This window comes from Peromyscus californicus, unplaced genomic scaffold (assembly GCF_007827085.1).
Source record: "Peromyscus californicus insignis strain IS unplaced genomic scaffold, ASM782708v3 Scaffold_4__1_contigs__length_199733344, whole genome shotgun sequence".
NCBI lineage: Eukaryota > Metazoa > Chordata > Mammalia > Rodentia > Cricetidae > Peromyscus > Peromyscus californicus.
The window spans coordinates 62,221,027-62,234,161 of record NW_026294562.1 but is presented as its reverse complement, the minus strand read 5'-3'; the positions used below and the strand labels follow the sequence as shown (position 1 = coordinate 62,234,161).

The window sequence follows — 13,135 nt, the reverse complement described above, 5'->3', positions numbered from 1 at the left end:
CAACCCTTTTTGTACTAGGAAGAGCTCTACCACTGAGTCTTACCCCAGTCTCCTGAGATTTCAGGTATGAATCTTCCAGAGTCATGCTTGACTATTGCAAGCAGAGATCATCCTCACTCACACTACTGAGTGTGGGCAGGAGGAAGATTCCACTTTGAAAGTCCCTTTAAGACCTGTCTTGGAGCAAAGTGTAAAGCACACAGCTGTACAATGCCTGTAGTCTCAACATGCAGGCAGTAGAGTATGGCCAAGGTTCAAGGCTGTTCACGGCTACAGTAGCAAGACCCTGGGTTTTTGGAAGGCCGTATTAGAGATTGAATAAGAACCCACTGGGCTGAGCATGTGAATGGACTGCCCCATACACAGGAAGCAGTCATAGCATCATGGGTCCATAGAACAGCTACACCAGCCCACAAAGAATGACAAGGACCTTTCTTGCCAACAAAGTATTTTAATAGTTATAAAGCGTCTATAAAGTTTTCTGCTGAAATAAAATTACAATGTTTATCTCCGGTCAACACTAGGACACCCAGAGCCAGAGATCCTGCTGGCTGCCCCTGGGGCTGGATTAATGTTGTGTGTCCAGAGAAGTGCACATCTCAGGAGATGATCCTCAAGGATGGCCTTTCCTCCTCCAGGGCCCGCAGCTGGTCTTCCACCTCCCCCGTGCAGTAAATGTCATACAGGCTGTCACAGACAGGCAGGAGAGAGTGAGTTGGGGTGCTCCTGTTTACTCATCATTCCCACCTTCCTGCCTGATTCCTCTGGGCTCAGGTACCCCGTCCCACTACCTTCAGAACATCCACTTACACTAGCTGCTGAAGGGCACAGCTGGGCTGTTTGAGACTCTCCATCAGTTGCAGGACACCTGAGTCACCCATGCAGTTGTTACTGAGGTCCAGTTCCCGCAGGCTGCGGTTGGTCAGCAGGACTGAGGCAAGGCTGCTGCAACCACTGTTTGTCACGTCGCAGTCCCCCAGCCTGGGTAGAGAGGGCAGAGCTGTTCTCCATATCTGGGCTTTAGCAGCAAGGCAGCCCCTCCATACTTCAAGTGCAGCTAAGCTTCCCTCAGCTGGATACAATAGACGGAACCCTAGCTTCCCCTGACAGGAATGGCGCACAGCCTCAGAGGGCACGTGCATCTCTTTGAGCACCAAAAGCCTGGCTAGGTCAGAACCCTGTGCACCAAGGCCAAGAACATCAGGCTGCCTATAGGAAGTGACAGGGTAGACAGGTTCCAGACTGAGTAAGACTGGGGTACAGACCAAAGGCAGAACAAGTGTGCAGGGCCAGTACCCATGCTCATCAGCTGGAACCTGAGAAAGCCAGAGGTACTGGGAGTTAAGGTACAGGTAGGCCAGGTGACATCAAGAAGCTGCTATGGCTGGCCTCCCCAAGGTGGGTCTGAGATCGACAGGACCCCATCTGTAAGTGACTGCAGCAGGCCCCAAGACTCCTGGGACAGGACCCTCAGACTTCAGAGTGTCCTACGGCCCTGGTGTCCCTATCCTAAGGCCTAGTCCACCCTTCAGTTAGTGCCCAGTCCAGAATGACCAGCAGTCAATATGTGCCACCACACAAGGCAGGGCAGAGATAAATGGTAAATGAGACTCTGGACTGGGTAGAAAATGGGGAATGGCTAGAAATGCGAACAAAAGCTTGAGAAAGAAAGTGAGGACAGGAATTGAACTGCCCTTAAAACCCGACGACTGACTCCAGGACCCTGCAGACAAATGAACGGAGAAGGATGAAGAGAGTACACGACTTCTCAGGACCAAGGCCCACACAAAGGCAAATCAACAGCCCAGAGCACAATGGACAGGAAACTGTAAAAGCTGCCAAAGAAGGCTGGCCCACTTGCTGCCAAGTACAACCACCTGAGTTCCACACTTGGAACCCCAGGGTAGAAGAAGCAACTCCTGTAAGTTATCTTCTGACCTTGACATGCATGGTATGAGCTTGGGGGCACACACACAAACAGAAATGTGAAATAATAACTTAAAAATCTGCCAAAGAGAATAAGGAGGCACATAGGGAATTTGGGACAGCAGAATCCTCCCTGGAACTAGAAAAAGATGGGAGGAATGAGTGGCTCAGATTCCACATCTAGCTCAATGACCAGGATACACGAGGTTCTGTAGAAGATGAGTTTCTAGTACTCATGGAAGCTGCTAGAATGTGACTAAGAGAATGAAAGAACCCAGGCTTGGTGGTGCATGCCTTATCCGAAACAAACACTATCAAGAGGCGGGGATAGGATGCGGAAAACCCATGCCTACCTGTGGTTCCTCACAGGAGGAAGGTGGCCAGACTTGGAGCTGTACCTACCTCCCGGCACATGCCCACCTGAACACTCACCAAAGCACACGCAGCACAGTGTCTGGCTGGCCCAGGGCCTTGCACAGCTCCAGGACTCCCAAGTCCCCCAGGGGATTGCTGCTCATTTGCAGCTCCAGCAGAGAACGGTTCTTGGTCAACACAGAGCAGAAGTGGGAACAAGAGGCGGCTGTGAGGCTACAGGTCTTTACCCTGTGGGAACAGAAAGGCTGGAGCCAGTAGCTCCAACTAGCCCTTCCCTTGGAGGTCCGTAAGGAACCCAGGTGGCACACCCACTTCCCCATTCCTCCCTCATCCTCTGTGGACCTGCACCTCAGCTCAGCACTGTCCTCTTCCTGAGTCCCTCAGCAGCCCCCAGACCTCACTCCACTCTAGCCTTTCTGCATGTCTGCGTAGTCCCCATTCTGTCCTAGAAGAACCTCAGGCCCCCTCACCACAGCGACTCCAGCTGACAGCCAGGCTCCAGCAGGCTCTCACACAGCAGCTGGGCACCTTCATCCCTCAGCTCATTGCCAGCTAAGCTGAGTTCCTTCAGGCTCTGCTTGGCCCTGAGGACACGGCACAGGTCCTTGCAGCCCTCTGCAGTGATATCACACTCCCACAGCCTGTGGGACATCAACATTCTTGAAGGATGGTCCTCACTCACCATGTCCTCCATCCCCATGCAAGGAGGCTGGGAGCTGACTCACCACAGAGTCCTGAGCCTGCAGCTGGGGAGCAGCAGTCCTGAGCACAGAGCTGCAACGCCCGCATTACCCAGCTTGTTGCTGCCCAGGTCCAGTTGCCGCAGTGAGGCTTTGGAGGCCACGACATCACACAGATCCTTGCAGTTGGCTGATGTGATACCACAGCTCTCCAGCCTAGAGACATAGGACATAATAAGAGGAGTACTGGTGCCTGCCCCTACCCCTTTGCCCCTGTGGCCTAGTACATACTTGAGTGACTCCAGTTGACAGGCAGAGTCTTTCAAGCCCTGGCACAGCATCTGGACACCAGCCTCGTGGAGGTCGTTGTTGCTCAACACTATCTCCTTAAAGTCAGGTTTCACCCTGAGCACTGAAGCCAGGGGCTCGCAGCTGGTAGCTGTGAGGTTACAGTATTCCAACCTGAGGGCAGGCAGGGGTCTCAGTACATCAAAAGGATTAAGGATGGGCCTAGAAATTTGGCATCAGGGAAACAAGGGATTGCTGGTATCTCAATTCCCATTGCAACCTTAGGCCTCGTCTGGTCAGGCACAGTGAGGACCTAGAGCCTCCAGGAGGACACCAACATCACTCAGGAAACCTTTACTGGAAAGCCCCACCTCAAATTCTGAAGTCCTCCCAGAACCAGCGGAAAGAAACAAGTTCCTACTGGAGAGTATCTTCGGCTCATCTGGGGTCACACTACAGAATCAAACCAGACTACCAGTATCAGTTCCCCCTCTGAGAGGCTCGGCCAGCTGCCAGCACCTAGCAAAGGAGAGCCCCTCAAATCTTAGGAGTCTCCTCCAAAGTTCTTATCCACTGTGCTGGTGTGAGGCTTACTGAGGATGGCTGGATGACTAGGCTCTGGGTAGGGGGTGGCAAAGAGCTCAGGGATCCTGGCAAGACAGACACTCACTGAAGCTTCTCAAGGCGGCACTGGGGGTCCAGAAGTCCTTCACAGAGCAGCTTCAGGCCTGCATCCCCCAGAGGGTTGTCACTGAGATGTAGCTCACGCAGGGTAGGCAAAGAGCGCAGCACGTTAGGCAGGACCCCACAGCCAGCCTCCGTCAAGCTGCAGTTCTGGAGGCTGAAGCACATGCCATCAGCAGCAGTGAAGAACAGACTCAGCCCACGCCTGCCAGAGCTCCAACCACACCCTATAGGGTTAGGACACTACTTTCCCTCTAGATGGGGTTCCAGGCCAAAGGAGGACACCAGTGTGGCTCAGCCAGATTCTCTCTTGGGGCGGGGACCTGGAACAAAGCCACAGTGTGGCTTGTCCCAGCACTGCACACTACACCTGTGTTCTGGATGGAGCTGTGAGTGCCTAGTACCACAACCTGTCCCTTCCTATGTCACCAATGTCTCAGTGGCTTTCTACATCATGGCTGCCTATCTGCCCACTTGAGGTTCTGCCCTGAACAGACTGGGCTGAGCCCCTGGACTTACCTCAGCTTCTGGATCTTACAGGTGGGCTTCTGCAGGCCCTGGAGCACCAGGCACACACCAGCATCCCCCAGCTCATTGGTGCAGAGGCTGAGCTCTGTGAGGGTAGGGTTGGCCTGGATCGCTGAGCTGATGTCTTTGCACCGCACCTCAGTGAGGCCACAGTCATCCAACCTGCAGACAGGACCCCTGGGTCAGCATGGCGCTGGCCTCAGACCCAACCACCATCCCACACAACAAGAGCCAAGAAATCCAAGTGTGGATTATAACTACAATGTTTAAACTTGAAACAGGCATTTATGGTGACAGGTGGATCACTAAGCTCCAACGCAGTCTGGGCTCCACCTACACAGTGGAAGAAAGCTTTCTCAAAAAAACAAGAACTAGAGTTGCCTGCCTCGCTTGCACCAAGCTCCAGCACTGAGAGTTGGGGGTGGGGAGAGCAGGGACGGATGTTGATAGCAGGCAGAGGAACTCAGACCTGGTCAGAGCTGCAGCAGCATGAGGATGTGCTGAATCATAGCAAGTTATGACTCAGTTATGTTCACATGGACACAGTGTGGAAGGCTACACCCACAGTCTCTCCACTCTCTCCAAAAACACATGACCAGCATGAAAAGCCCTCAGACCAGCCAAGGGGACATGTGCAATGTATCCAGACTCAAAACTCGGGTCACTAGGACAAGAGGAAGAGGAACCCTACAGAAGGGGCTATGAGCTGGTCAGTAGAAGTCATGTGGGATCCTAAGCAACTAAGGATGGGAAAGTCACAGGGCAAAGCCGGGAACCCATTTCTGACTAAAAGTGCTAGGCAGCCTGAGAGTCTTAGGACATGGTCATGGGAAGCTGATAGAGGGCTGGGATGCCTCGATGACCTTTGGATTCTGTGGCAAACCTAAAACTATCTTGGGGAAGATGAGGATGAAGCAGGCACCTATCTCTTGCCTGGGAACCTGAGAGCCTAGTGAGGAGGGCTGGTACCAACCCCCTTTCTCAGTCAGAGACGGACAGACAGGGACAGGGGTGGACAGGCACCATCACCTCCTGAAAAGCCTCCTCTGTCTCCAGAGAAGGGAAAGCTGAGTAATAAGTGTCCAAACTGCCAGATTCGAGGTGCCCACCACCTGCCATCAGTCTCCACATCAAGCCTGCCCCCTACCTGAGCCTGCAGTGGTTCACATCTGCTTCTCATACATGATACATGCTAGTCAAGTTCTACTACTTAGCTACATGAGCTACATGCCTAGTTGTCAGTTTTTAAACTCTTGTATCTCAGGCTAACTTGTTATGTTATGCTCACTATGTAGCAAAAAATGGCCTTGGGCTTCTGATCCTCCTGCCTCCACCTCCCCAGTGCTGGGAATATAGGCTTGTACCATCATGCTCATTTATATTTTGTTGGAAGTCGACTGAACCCAAGACCTTGGGTAGGCTAGGCAACTACTGAGCTATGTCCCTGTAGCCCAATTCCTTGGCCAGTATGGGCTACAGAGTGAGACCCCTGTCTGATAACAAACAAACAAAAAGGTTGAAGTAACATCTCATGAAGATTATGCAAAACATCTTTGTGTCCATGAACAGCATGCTTTTGGAACACAGCAAACCCGTCGGGTGGCCGGGCCACAAGCTGCAAGAACCACCCATCTCCACAACCGAGTACTACCCTCCCAGCCAACCCCAACGGTACCCACAAGGTCCCCAAGGCTGCCTCTACCTGACCACTTGGTATTGCTGGATCAGGGGAACGAGCTCTGTCCACCTGGCATCACTCAGGTGCTCACACTGGATATCAAGACTCATGGTGGGTGCACAATGTAATCTGGGCAGAAGAAAGAAGGACGAGAACGCTTGAGGAAATTTCCATAGCTTGACAGGATAGACTTTGTAAGAGGATGAGCCCAAAAGCCAAAAGAGCACATTTTTTTTTTCCAGTAGGGGCCCAGCCTCACCCCAACAAGTGTGTCCACACATTGAGTCTCTAGACGTAAACAAGGTATCAGGGGAGGGTGCCTACATGGTACCCCTAGCAAATACCACTAAGAGCAGCAGAACATAAGGGCCAGCACTGAGATAGTCTGAAGGAACCCAGCCATCCGGGCACCTCCTTCTTGCTGAGGACAGCACTGGGACACCAAGTCTGGCCTAGAACTCTCCTGCCTCGTATGTGCCTGAGCATATCTATGTCTGGAAACCCCAGCAGGGGAGCTTCCTGCTCACTCAGCTCATGTTCTTGGAACAAACTGGGTGGAAGGCAGCACCATACTCTACTGTTGCCAAGCCATCCACAAAGTCAGATGCCAGGAAGCCAGGATCCTGGACAGAAGCCAGCTGAAGGGTGGGAAGGCACAGGACTCTGGGAGAAAGGGGAGTAATGAAGGGCGGCCACTGAGGCACTTGCTTCCATGATTTCCTTCTGAGGCTAGGGGCTCAGACCAGGCCAGGACTATCTTCTGCAAAACCCTCAGCCAGTTCAGGCCCCACCCACAGAGGATCCAAGCTGTCTATCGGGCTGAGAAAAATGAGACCTATATCCAGGAAAGCTGGGACAAACTGGTCACAGGATCTGACAGGGACAGGCACAGAGCATGAATAAACAAGGCTGGCACTGGCTGTGGAAGGATGTTCCTGAGGCCTGAGGGACAGATACCCATGTCCCCACATTTCCTGAGCATCTGTTAAGCAGGTAGTTTGGCCAGCATGTAGGTATCCTGGAGGGCTCCTTGGAAGAAGTGGTCTGTGCTGTGCTGCTAGCACAGAGGTGGGAGAGGGGAACTGGGTTCTGTTTTAAGAGCAACAGACATTCACTCCAGCTGCCCTCTCTGAGGGTCATGACAATGACCACAGTTCTGTGGGAGGGACCAGTGCCTGGCACACCATGGCCTTGCTAAAGGGGCCTTCCCTTTCCTTCTCAGAGCTGGGAGAATAACCCTATAATGCCAACCAGGGAGAAAGATTCACTCTACACACCTTGACCTAGGGTTAGTGACAGGGGAAACTGACGCAAGGCATGGATACCTCACTGCAGTCCTAACAGCCACGACACGGAGCAACCAGTTATCCCCACCCCCATGAGCCAGTGAGTAAAACCAGCACAGCCTGGATTCTAGGGTGTGTCATCCAAACACAGTCATTGCCGGAGCACTAAAGGTGGGGTGGGGCAGCTACCGGACTTCTCTCACAGCACCATCCCCTGGCCCAGGCCCAGAAGTCTGTTCTCTTTTGCGCTATAGACTAGGAGATCCTAGAGTGTCTATCTTTAGGGAAAGTACAGGGCTGGGCTTTGAGGCAGGTGAGGCAGCCAGTTCTGACTGATTATCGGAGGTCAGGGACAAGGGATGTGAAAGTACCCAGGCAGCTGGCTCTCCTCCCACACTCCTCCCCTGGCTTGGCCTTGGGACTGGGCCCTTGATCCTTTGGCTGTAGGCCCTGGGAATGCACACAGGTGACGAGTCGGGAGGACCCACAAGCCTGGTTTTGGGGCAATATTCAGACCTCAGCTTAGCTGTGACTAGGGATTGCTAGCTAGCTGCTCCTAATTAATCCTGGGATCTGAAGACGGCCCCCTTTGGGCCAATAGGCCGCTGGCGACGGAGACATGAGCTCGGCCTTCAAGCACGGAGAAAGGATCCCCCTGGGCACATCATCTGTGCCTCCCTACGAAGGAACAGGCCTCTGAGGCTCGCCGGGCCGGCGTCCCCGCCCCCGCCCTATTTTTGGTCCCTCGAACCTTCTGGTACAGACGCTCTGCCACGCATTAAGAGGGCCAGGAGGGGACTCGAGAAAAACTCTCAGGGCCAGCCGGGCGCCCCGAAGCATGGCCCTAGCTCACCTGGCTCTGCTGCTAGAGGTCCCAGACGTTCCCGTTCCTTCCGCCCAGGGCGGGGCCTCGAGACACTGCCGGTCCTCTCCGGCCCCAACTAGCCTTTCACTTTGCCTTCAGGAAACCGCCCACCGGGTCTGCCCCTCCCACACGCAAGCTGCACTTTGGGAACAGACCTAAACAAACCTGAGTCACTTCTTTGGGGCCTGACTAAAACTATGTGAAATGAGCCACAGCTGCCGCGAAATGGGTGCGACTGCGATGAGAGATTCTGGCACAAAAAACAGCACACAGTCGCGTCTCTGACAGCTGACGAGCTCTGCACGCATAGAACAGTGTTCAAAACATCCTTTATAAACCAGGCGTGGTGGCGTACACTTTAATCCCTGGGCTCGGGAGGCAGAGGCAGGAGGAATCTTTCTCCCTGGTTGGCATTACAGAATTATTCTCTGTGAGTTTGAGGCCAGCCTGGTCTACAGAGCGAATTCAGGACAGCCAAGGCTCTATTAGACAGAAAAACCCTGTCTCAAAACATGCCCCCACCCCCCAAAAAAAGAAATCCTTTATGGCCCGGGGATGTGGCTGCGGGTGGTAAGTAGACATCATCTTATGCATGAGGCTCTTGACACCCCAAAAGGGCAAGCATTTTGTCACTGTTTAATCACTTCAGTATTATTTTTATCAATTTTATTTATGTATATGAACGTTTCATTTGCATGTATGTCTGTGCATCGTGCCCAAGAAGGACAGAAGAGGGTATCAGATTCCCTGGGACTGGAGTTATAGATGGTTGTGAGCCACCATTCAGGTGCTGGGAACTGAACCTGGGTGCTCTGGAAGAGCAGCAGCCAGTGCTCTTAACTGCTAAGCCAGCTCTCCAGCCCATGTTTAAACTTTGTAACATACTCCCACATTATGGGAATTGTTTTTGGTGTTTGCATTTTGAAACAAGGTCTTGATGTGTAGCTGGCCTCGAACTTCCAGATTTGCCTCCCAAGTGCTGGAATTCTAGCACTTTGGAAAAGGTCAGCAAAGACAGTTTGACTGTCACTCAGGAGCCCTGTTCTCCTGCACAGATAGCCACACACTTGTCAAGGAATCAGCATTCATCCACCTATTTCTTGAGCACCTACTGTGTGCCAGGCACTGTTCCAAGTCCCAGCCCTTCTGGGGCTTAAGTAACACAAGAAAAGAGGACTCCAGCATGCTAACATAGGAGGTCAGGGATTATCTTCCCCAAAAGACCTGGGGCAGGGGGCCCTGAAAAGGGAAAGGGAGGCAAAGGGGCAGGCAAGAGGTAGACTGGATTTCAGCTTCATAAACCTTGCATCGTGGTCACTACAGACCTAGCTTAATCTTCTTGGCGGCAGGAGCCATGAGAACTCAAGGCCCCAGCAACTGTGAATTAGGGGATCCATTCTATGGGGAAGGTTAAGGCTTTGGCCAGGCCAGTCCTTTCTTGTTGCTGCTGGGAGAGCTCCTGATAAGAAGCTGTATCTACAGAGACTGACTGATTAGAATTTCAGTGCTATGGAAAGACTGGGATGGTGAAGTTCCAGAGCCTAATTACCTTATCTTGGGCTAGTTCTAGCCCTCCCAGGCAGCCTTTTCTTGCCCATCTCTGTTGGAACTAACATCCCGTGACTGATAGATAGAAACCTTTTAGAATCTATCTTTTAATTTAGCTTCCACTAACCCCAAGCTGAGAATGTCATCAGATAGCATCCTGGACCTATAGAAAAGCTTCCCCCATCTTTCTGTACCTGTCTCTCTGGTGTACCCACCAATGTCATTTGAACTTGTCTTGATTTATGACTTTTTTTCTGCAAAACTACAAAACTTCATGACACCTCTTCCATCTTGGAACATGGAATTTGGGGCAACCTAAATCTATGTTCCCAGGCCATGGTCACTAACAATAACTCCAGAGTAAACTCTCTCTTCTTCCCTGTAAGATGAGAGCTGTGTTTTGGCATGGGTACTCTGTACTCACAGGGCATGGGCTACCAACTTGGGGTCCTGGGTTCCAGGCAAGTGTGTTTCTAGCACCTCACCAGGACCTCAGGACAAACTGTGAAGACAGTGAGCACCTCTCTTCCTGCCACATGCATGAACATGAGGGTTTCTATAGAGACCACTCCCACTGAGGGGGGGTGAGAAAGGAGAGAAGGAAGGTCCACCAACTACTGGACGCTGTAAGGGAAACTAACAGGGGTGGGTCTGGGTAATCATGAGGAGCCTCCTTTTGTTTTTGTTTTTGGTTTGTTTTTTTTGAGACAGGGTTTCTCTGTGTAGCTTTGCACCTTTCCTGGAACTCACTCTGTATCCCAGGCTGGCCTCGAACTCACAGAGATCTACATGCCTCTGCCTCCTGCGTGCTGGGATTAAAGGCGTGCGCCACCACCGCCCAGCGTCACATGCGGATCCTCTTAAGGAAATCGCAGAGATAATGGGTGGAATGGGCAAAGAAACACTTGTCTTTTGGAGGCTCCAGAAGGAACAACCCACAGACACTTGGTTTTTAACTCATTTTGAACTTCTCTCCAGAACTGTAAAGTGACAAATGTAAAGTAACAAACAGATTTGCAATTTTGTTACAGCGGATATGAAACTGGTATTTTTACAACTATTACAATTCTGAGTGTTTTGTTTTCCTTCTAGACAGTCTCACTGTGAAGTTCTGGCTGTCCCGGAACTCACTATGTAAACCAGGCTGTCCTCAAGTTTACAGAGATCCACTTGCCTCTGTCTCCTGACTAGGACTAAAGGCATGCACACTACACATAGCTCTGGGTTTTTTTTGTTTTCTTTTTTTCTTTTTTTAAGCTGTGGTCTTGCAGCAGGACGTGGGCTGCCTTTAATCCCAGCACTCTACTCCGGAGGCCCAGACAGATGAATCTCTGTGAGTTCCAAACCAGCCTGGTCTACATAGTGAGATCTTGTCTCAAACAAAAACAAAAACAAAACAAGATACAGCCTTGCTATGTACTGTAGTCCAGGCTCACCTTGAATCACATATGTAACCTCATCGTCCTTCACGCTGAGCTTGGAAGCCTGTGCCACCACACATAACCTACTTTTTCTGTGTACAAACACAATAAGGCAGCCCAACCTTTACGTTAGTTAATCCCAGCACTTCATCCAAAGTCAAGGCTGGGCCAGAGTATCAGCATGAGTTCAAGATTAGTTTGTGCTACATAATGAGTTCCAGGCTAGGCTGGGCTACAGTGTGAAACTTTGTATTTAAAAAGAAAAAAAAATCACATATACAACGGCCAGACTACTGAGCAAGACCCTGTCTCAAAAATACGTATTTAAAAAAACAAAAACGTGTATACAATGCAACTTTCCTCTGAGTACAATTATCTATGTGGCTGAATCAACCATCCCTATGGTGGACTGTTTTCAAATTTTCACTACCCTGTAAGTAAGATCTAGCCGGTTCTAAGGTCCTTCTCAAACACGGCCAAAATGACAAAAATTGCTGCAGAAATCTAGCTGTCTGCAAAAACAACTCTCACGAGGTGCGGAACCAGTTCCATGCCCTCCCACGGGAGCGGCTTCCACTTCCCCTGGCGTCCTGGAGGCCTAGGGCTAGCCGGGCTGCCTGTTTCAGGCCCCACTGTGAGTCCGCAGTTCTCGGAGGACCTGGACGATCGAGCGACCCTCCCCTCCAGAAGTCGCTCCATCCAGGCCCTCCACCTGCTCCTCGAATCCCGAGGAAGTGCTTGGGGCTGGGGGGGGCCGAAGGCCAAGGGCGGCTCAGGGAAGGAAAGCAATTCTAACCGGGCGGGCCCTTGCTTCGGTGACCTGAAGGAGAGACTACGCACGCGCACGGGCACCCTGACGCACCAGGCCCCCACCCCACCCCACCCCCAAGGCCGATCGCGGGCGGGGGCGGGTGTAACATGGTGCGATGACGTCATCCACGTGCGCAGACACCGCCTCGTTCGTCCCTCCCCCCTCCCCCCCGGCCCCGCCCCACCCCGTCCCGGAGCGCCCGCTCGCTTCCGGCTCTTCACCGGCTGAGCGGGGCACGGACAGCTGAGTGACCATAAGCGAAGAGAGCGTGTGAAACTGACCTCGCGAAGACGGAGGCCTGGAGACCCGGGGCGTGATGGCGGCCTTCTGACTGGAGTGGGCAAGGCGAGGCCCTGCGAGGCGTGTCAGCATGGTGGGGGCGGGGCTTGTTGTGGAGGCGGGGCCTAGCGCGTGGTACTTTTGGCCGGTGAAAGGATGCTCGGAGCCAGCCCGACTACGGTCGTCGGAAGTCGATCCCGAGTGGTGGGCGGTGTAGCAGTGATGCTGCAGGGGTGGTTGGCGCCTGCGCTGGAGCTCACGCCTTTATTGTGACTTGTGTTGCTGGCCGATTTCTGGACCTACACGATAAATATTTCCCGAATTTTGCCAAAATGTGTTGGAGAGTTTTTTGGTTTGTTTGCTTGCTTCTTTGTTTCAGAGCCAAGGTCTCCTTGTATAGCTCTTGATGGCTTGAAACAATTCTATGTAGCCAAGGTGGCCTCGAAGTCAAGTCCATCCTGCCTCAGCCTCTCTGGGTTCTGGGATTACTAACTTGCTTGATATATTTTTTTTAACAAACTCTGACTATATGGCCACCACACCTGACCTCTGAGTTATATCTTCATCATCATCATGATATTTGTGTGTGGTTTATGTATACTTACTTGTCCAGTGCTTGGGAGGAGGACATCCAGTGTCCTGCTCTATCACATTCCACCCTATTCCCATCAGACAGGGTCTCTCACTGTCTTTCTACTGCTGTGAGACATCATGTCCAAGGCAACTTATAAAAGAAAGCTTTTAATGTGTTGTGTTCCAGAGGTGA

General features: G+C 52.0%; 1 protein-coding gene across 3 annotated transcripts; it reads right to left on the bottom strand.

The window, feature by feature from the left end:
* Positions 1 to 431: 431 nt before the first annotated feature.
* Rnh1 (ribonuclease/angiogenin inhibitor 1) lies at positions 432 to 12,669 on the bottom strand. 3 transcript variants are annotated; one of them, XM_052761022.1, is made up of 10 exons: positions 12,372 to 12,669; positions 6,184 to 6,288; positions 4,473 to 4,643; positions 3,940 to 4,110; positions 3,273 to 3,443; positions 3,027 to 3,197; positions 2,772 to 2,942; positions 2,359 to 2,529; positions 811 to 981; positions 432 to 687 (listed from the first exon to the last, which is right to left on the bottom strand). In XM_052761022.1, exons 2-10 carry the CDS (start codon positions 6,267 to 6,269, stop codon positions 600 to 602), a joined length of 1,371 nt encoding a protein of 456 aa, XP_052616982.1. In that variant the 5' UTR covers positions 6,270 to 6,288; positions 12,372 to 12,669; the 3' UTR covers positions 432 to 599. The 3 variants fall into 3 exon arrangements, with proteins under 3 accessions (XP_052616982.1, XP_052616983.1, XP_052616980.1); XM_052761023.1 differs by lacking the exon at positions 12,372 to 12,669 and adding an exon at positions 8,299 to 8,513; XM_052761020.1 differs by lacking the exon at positions 12,372 to 12,669 and adding an exon at positions 8,197 to 8,288.
* Between the last annotated feature and the right edge of the window lie 466 nt (positions 12,670 to 13,135).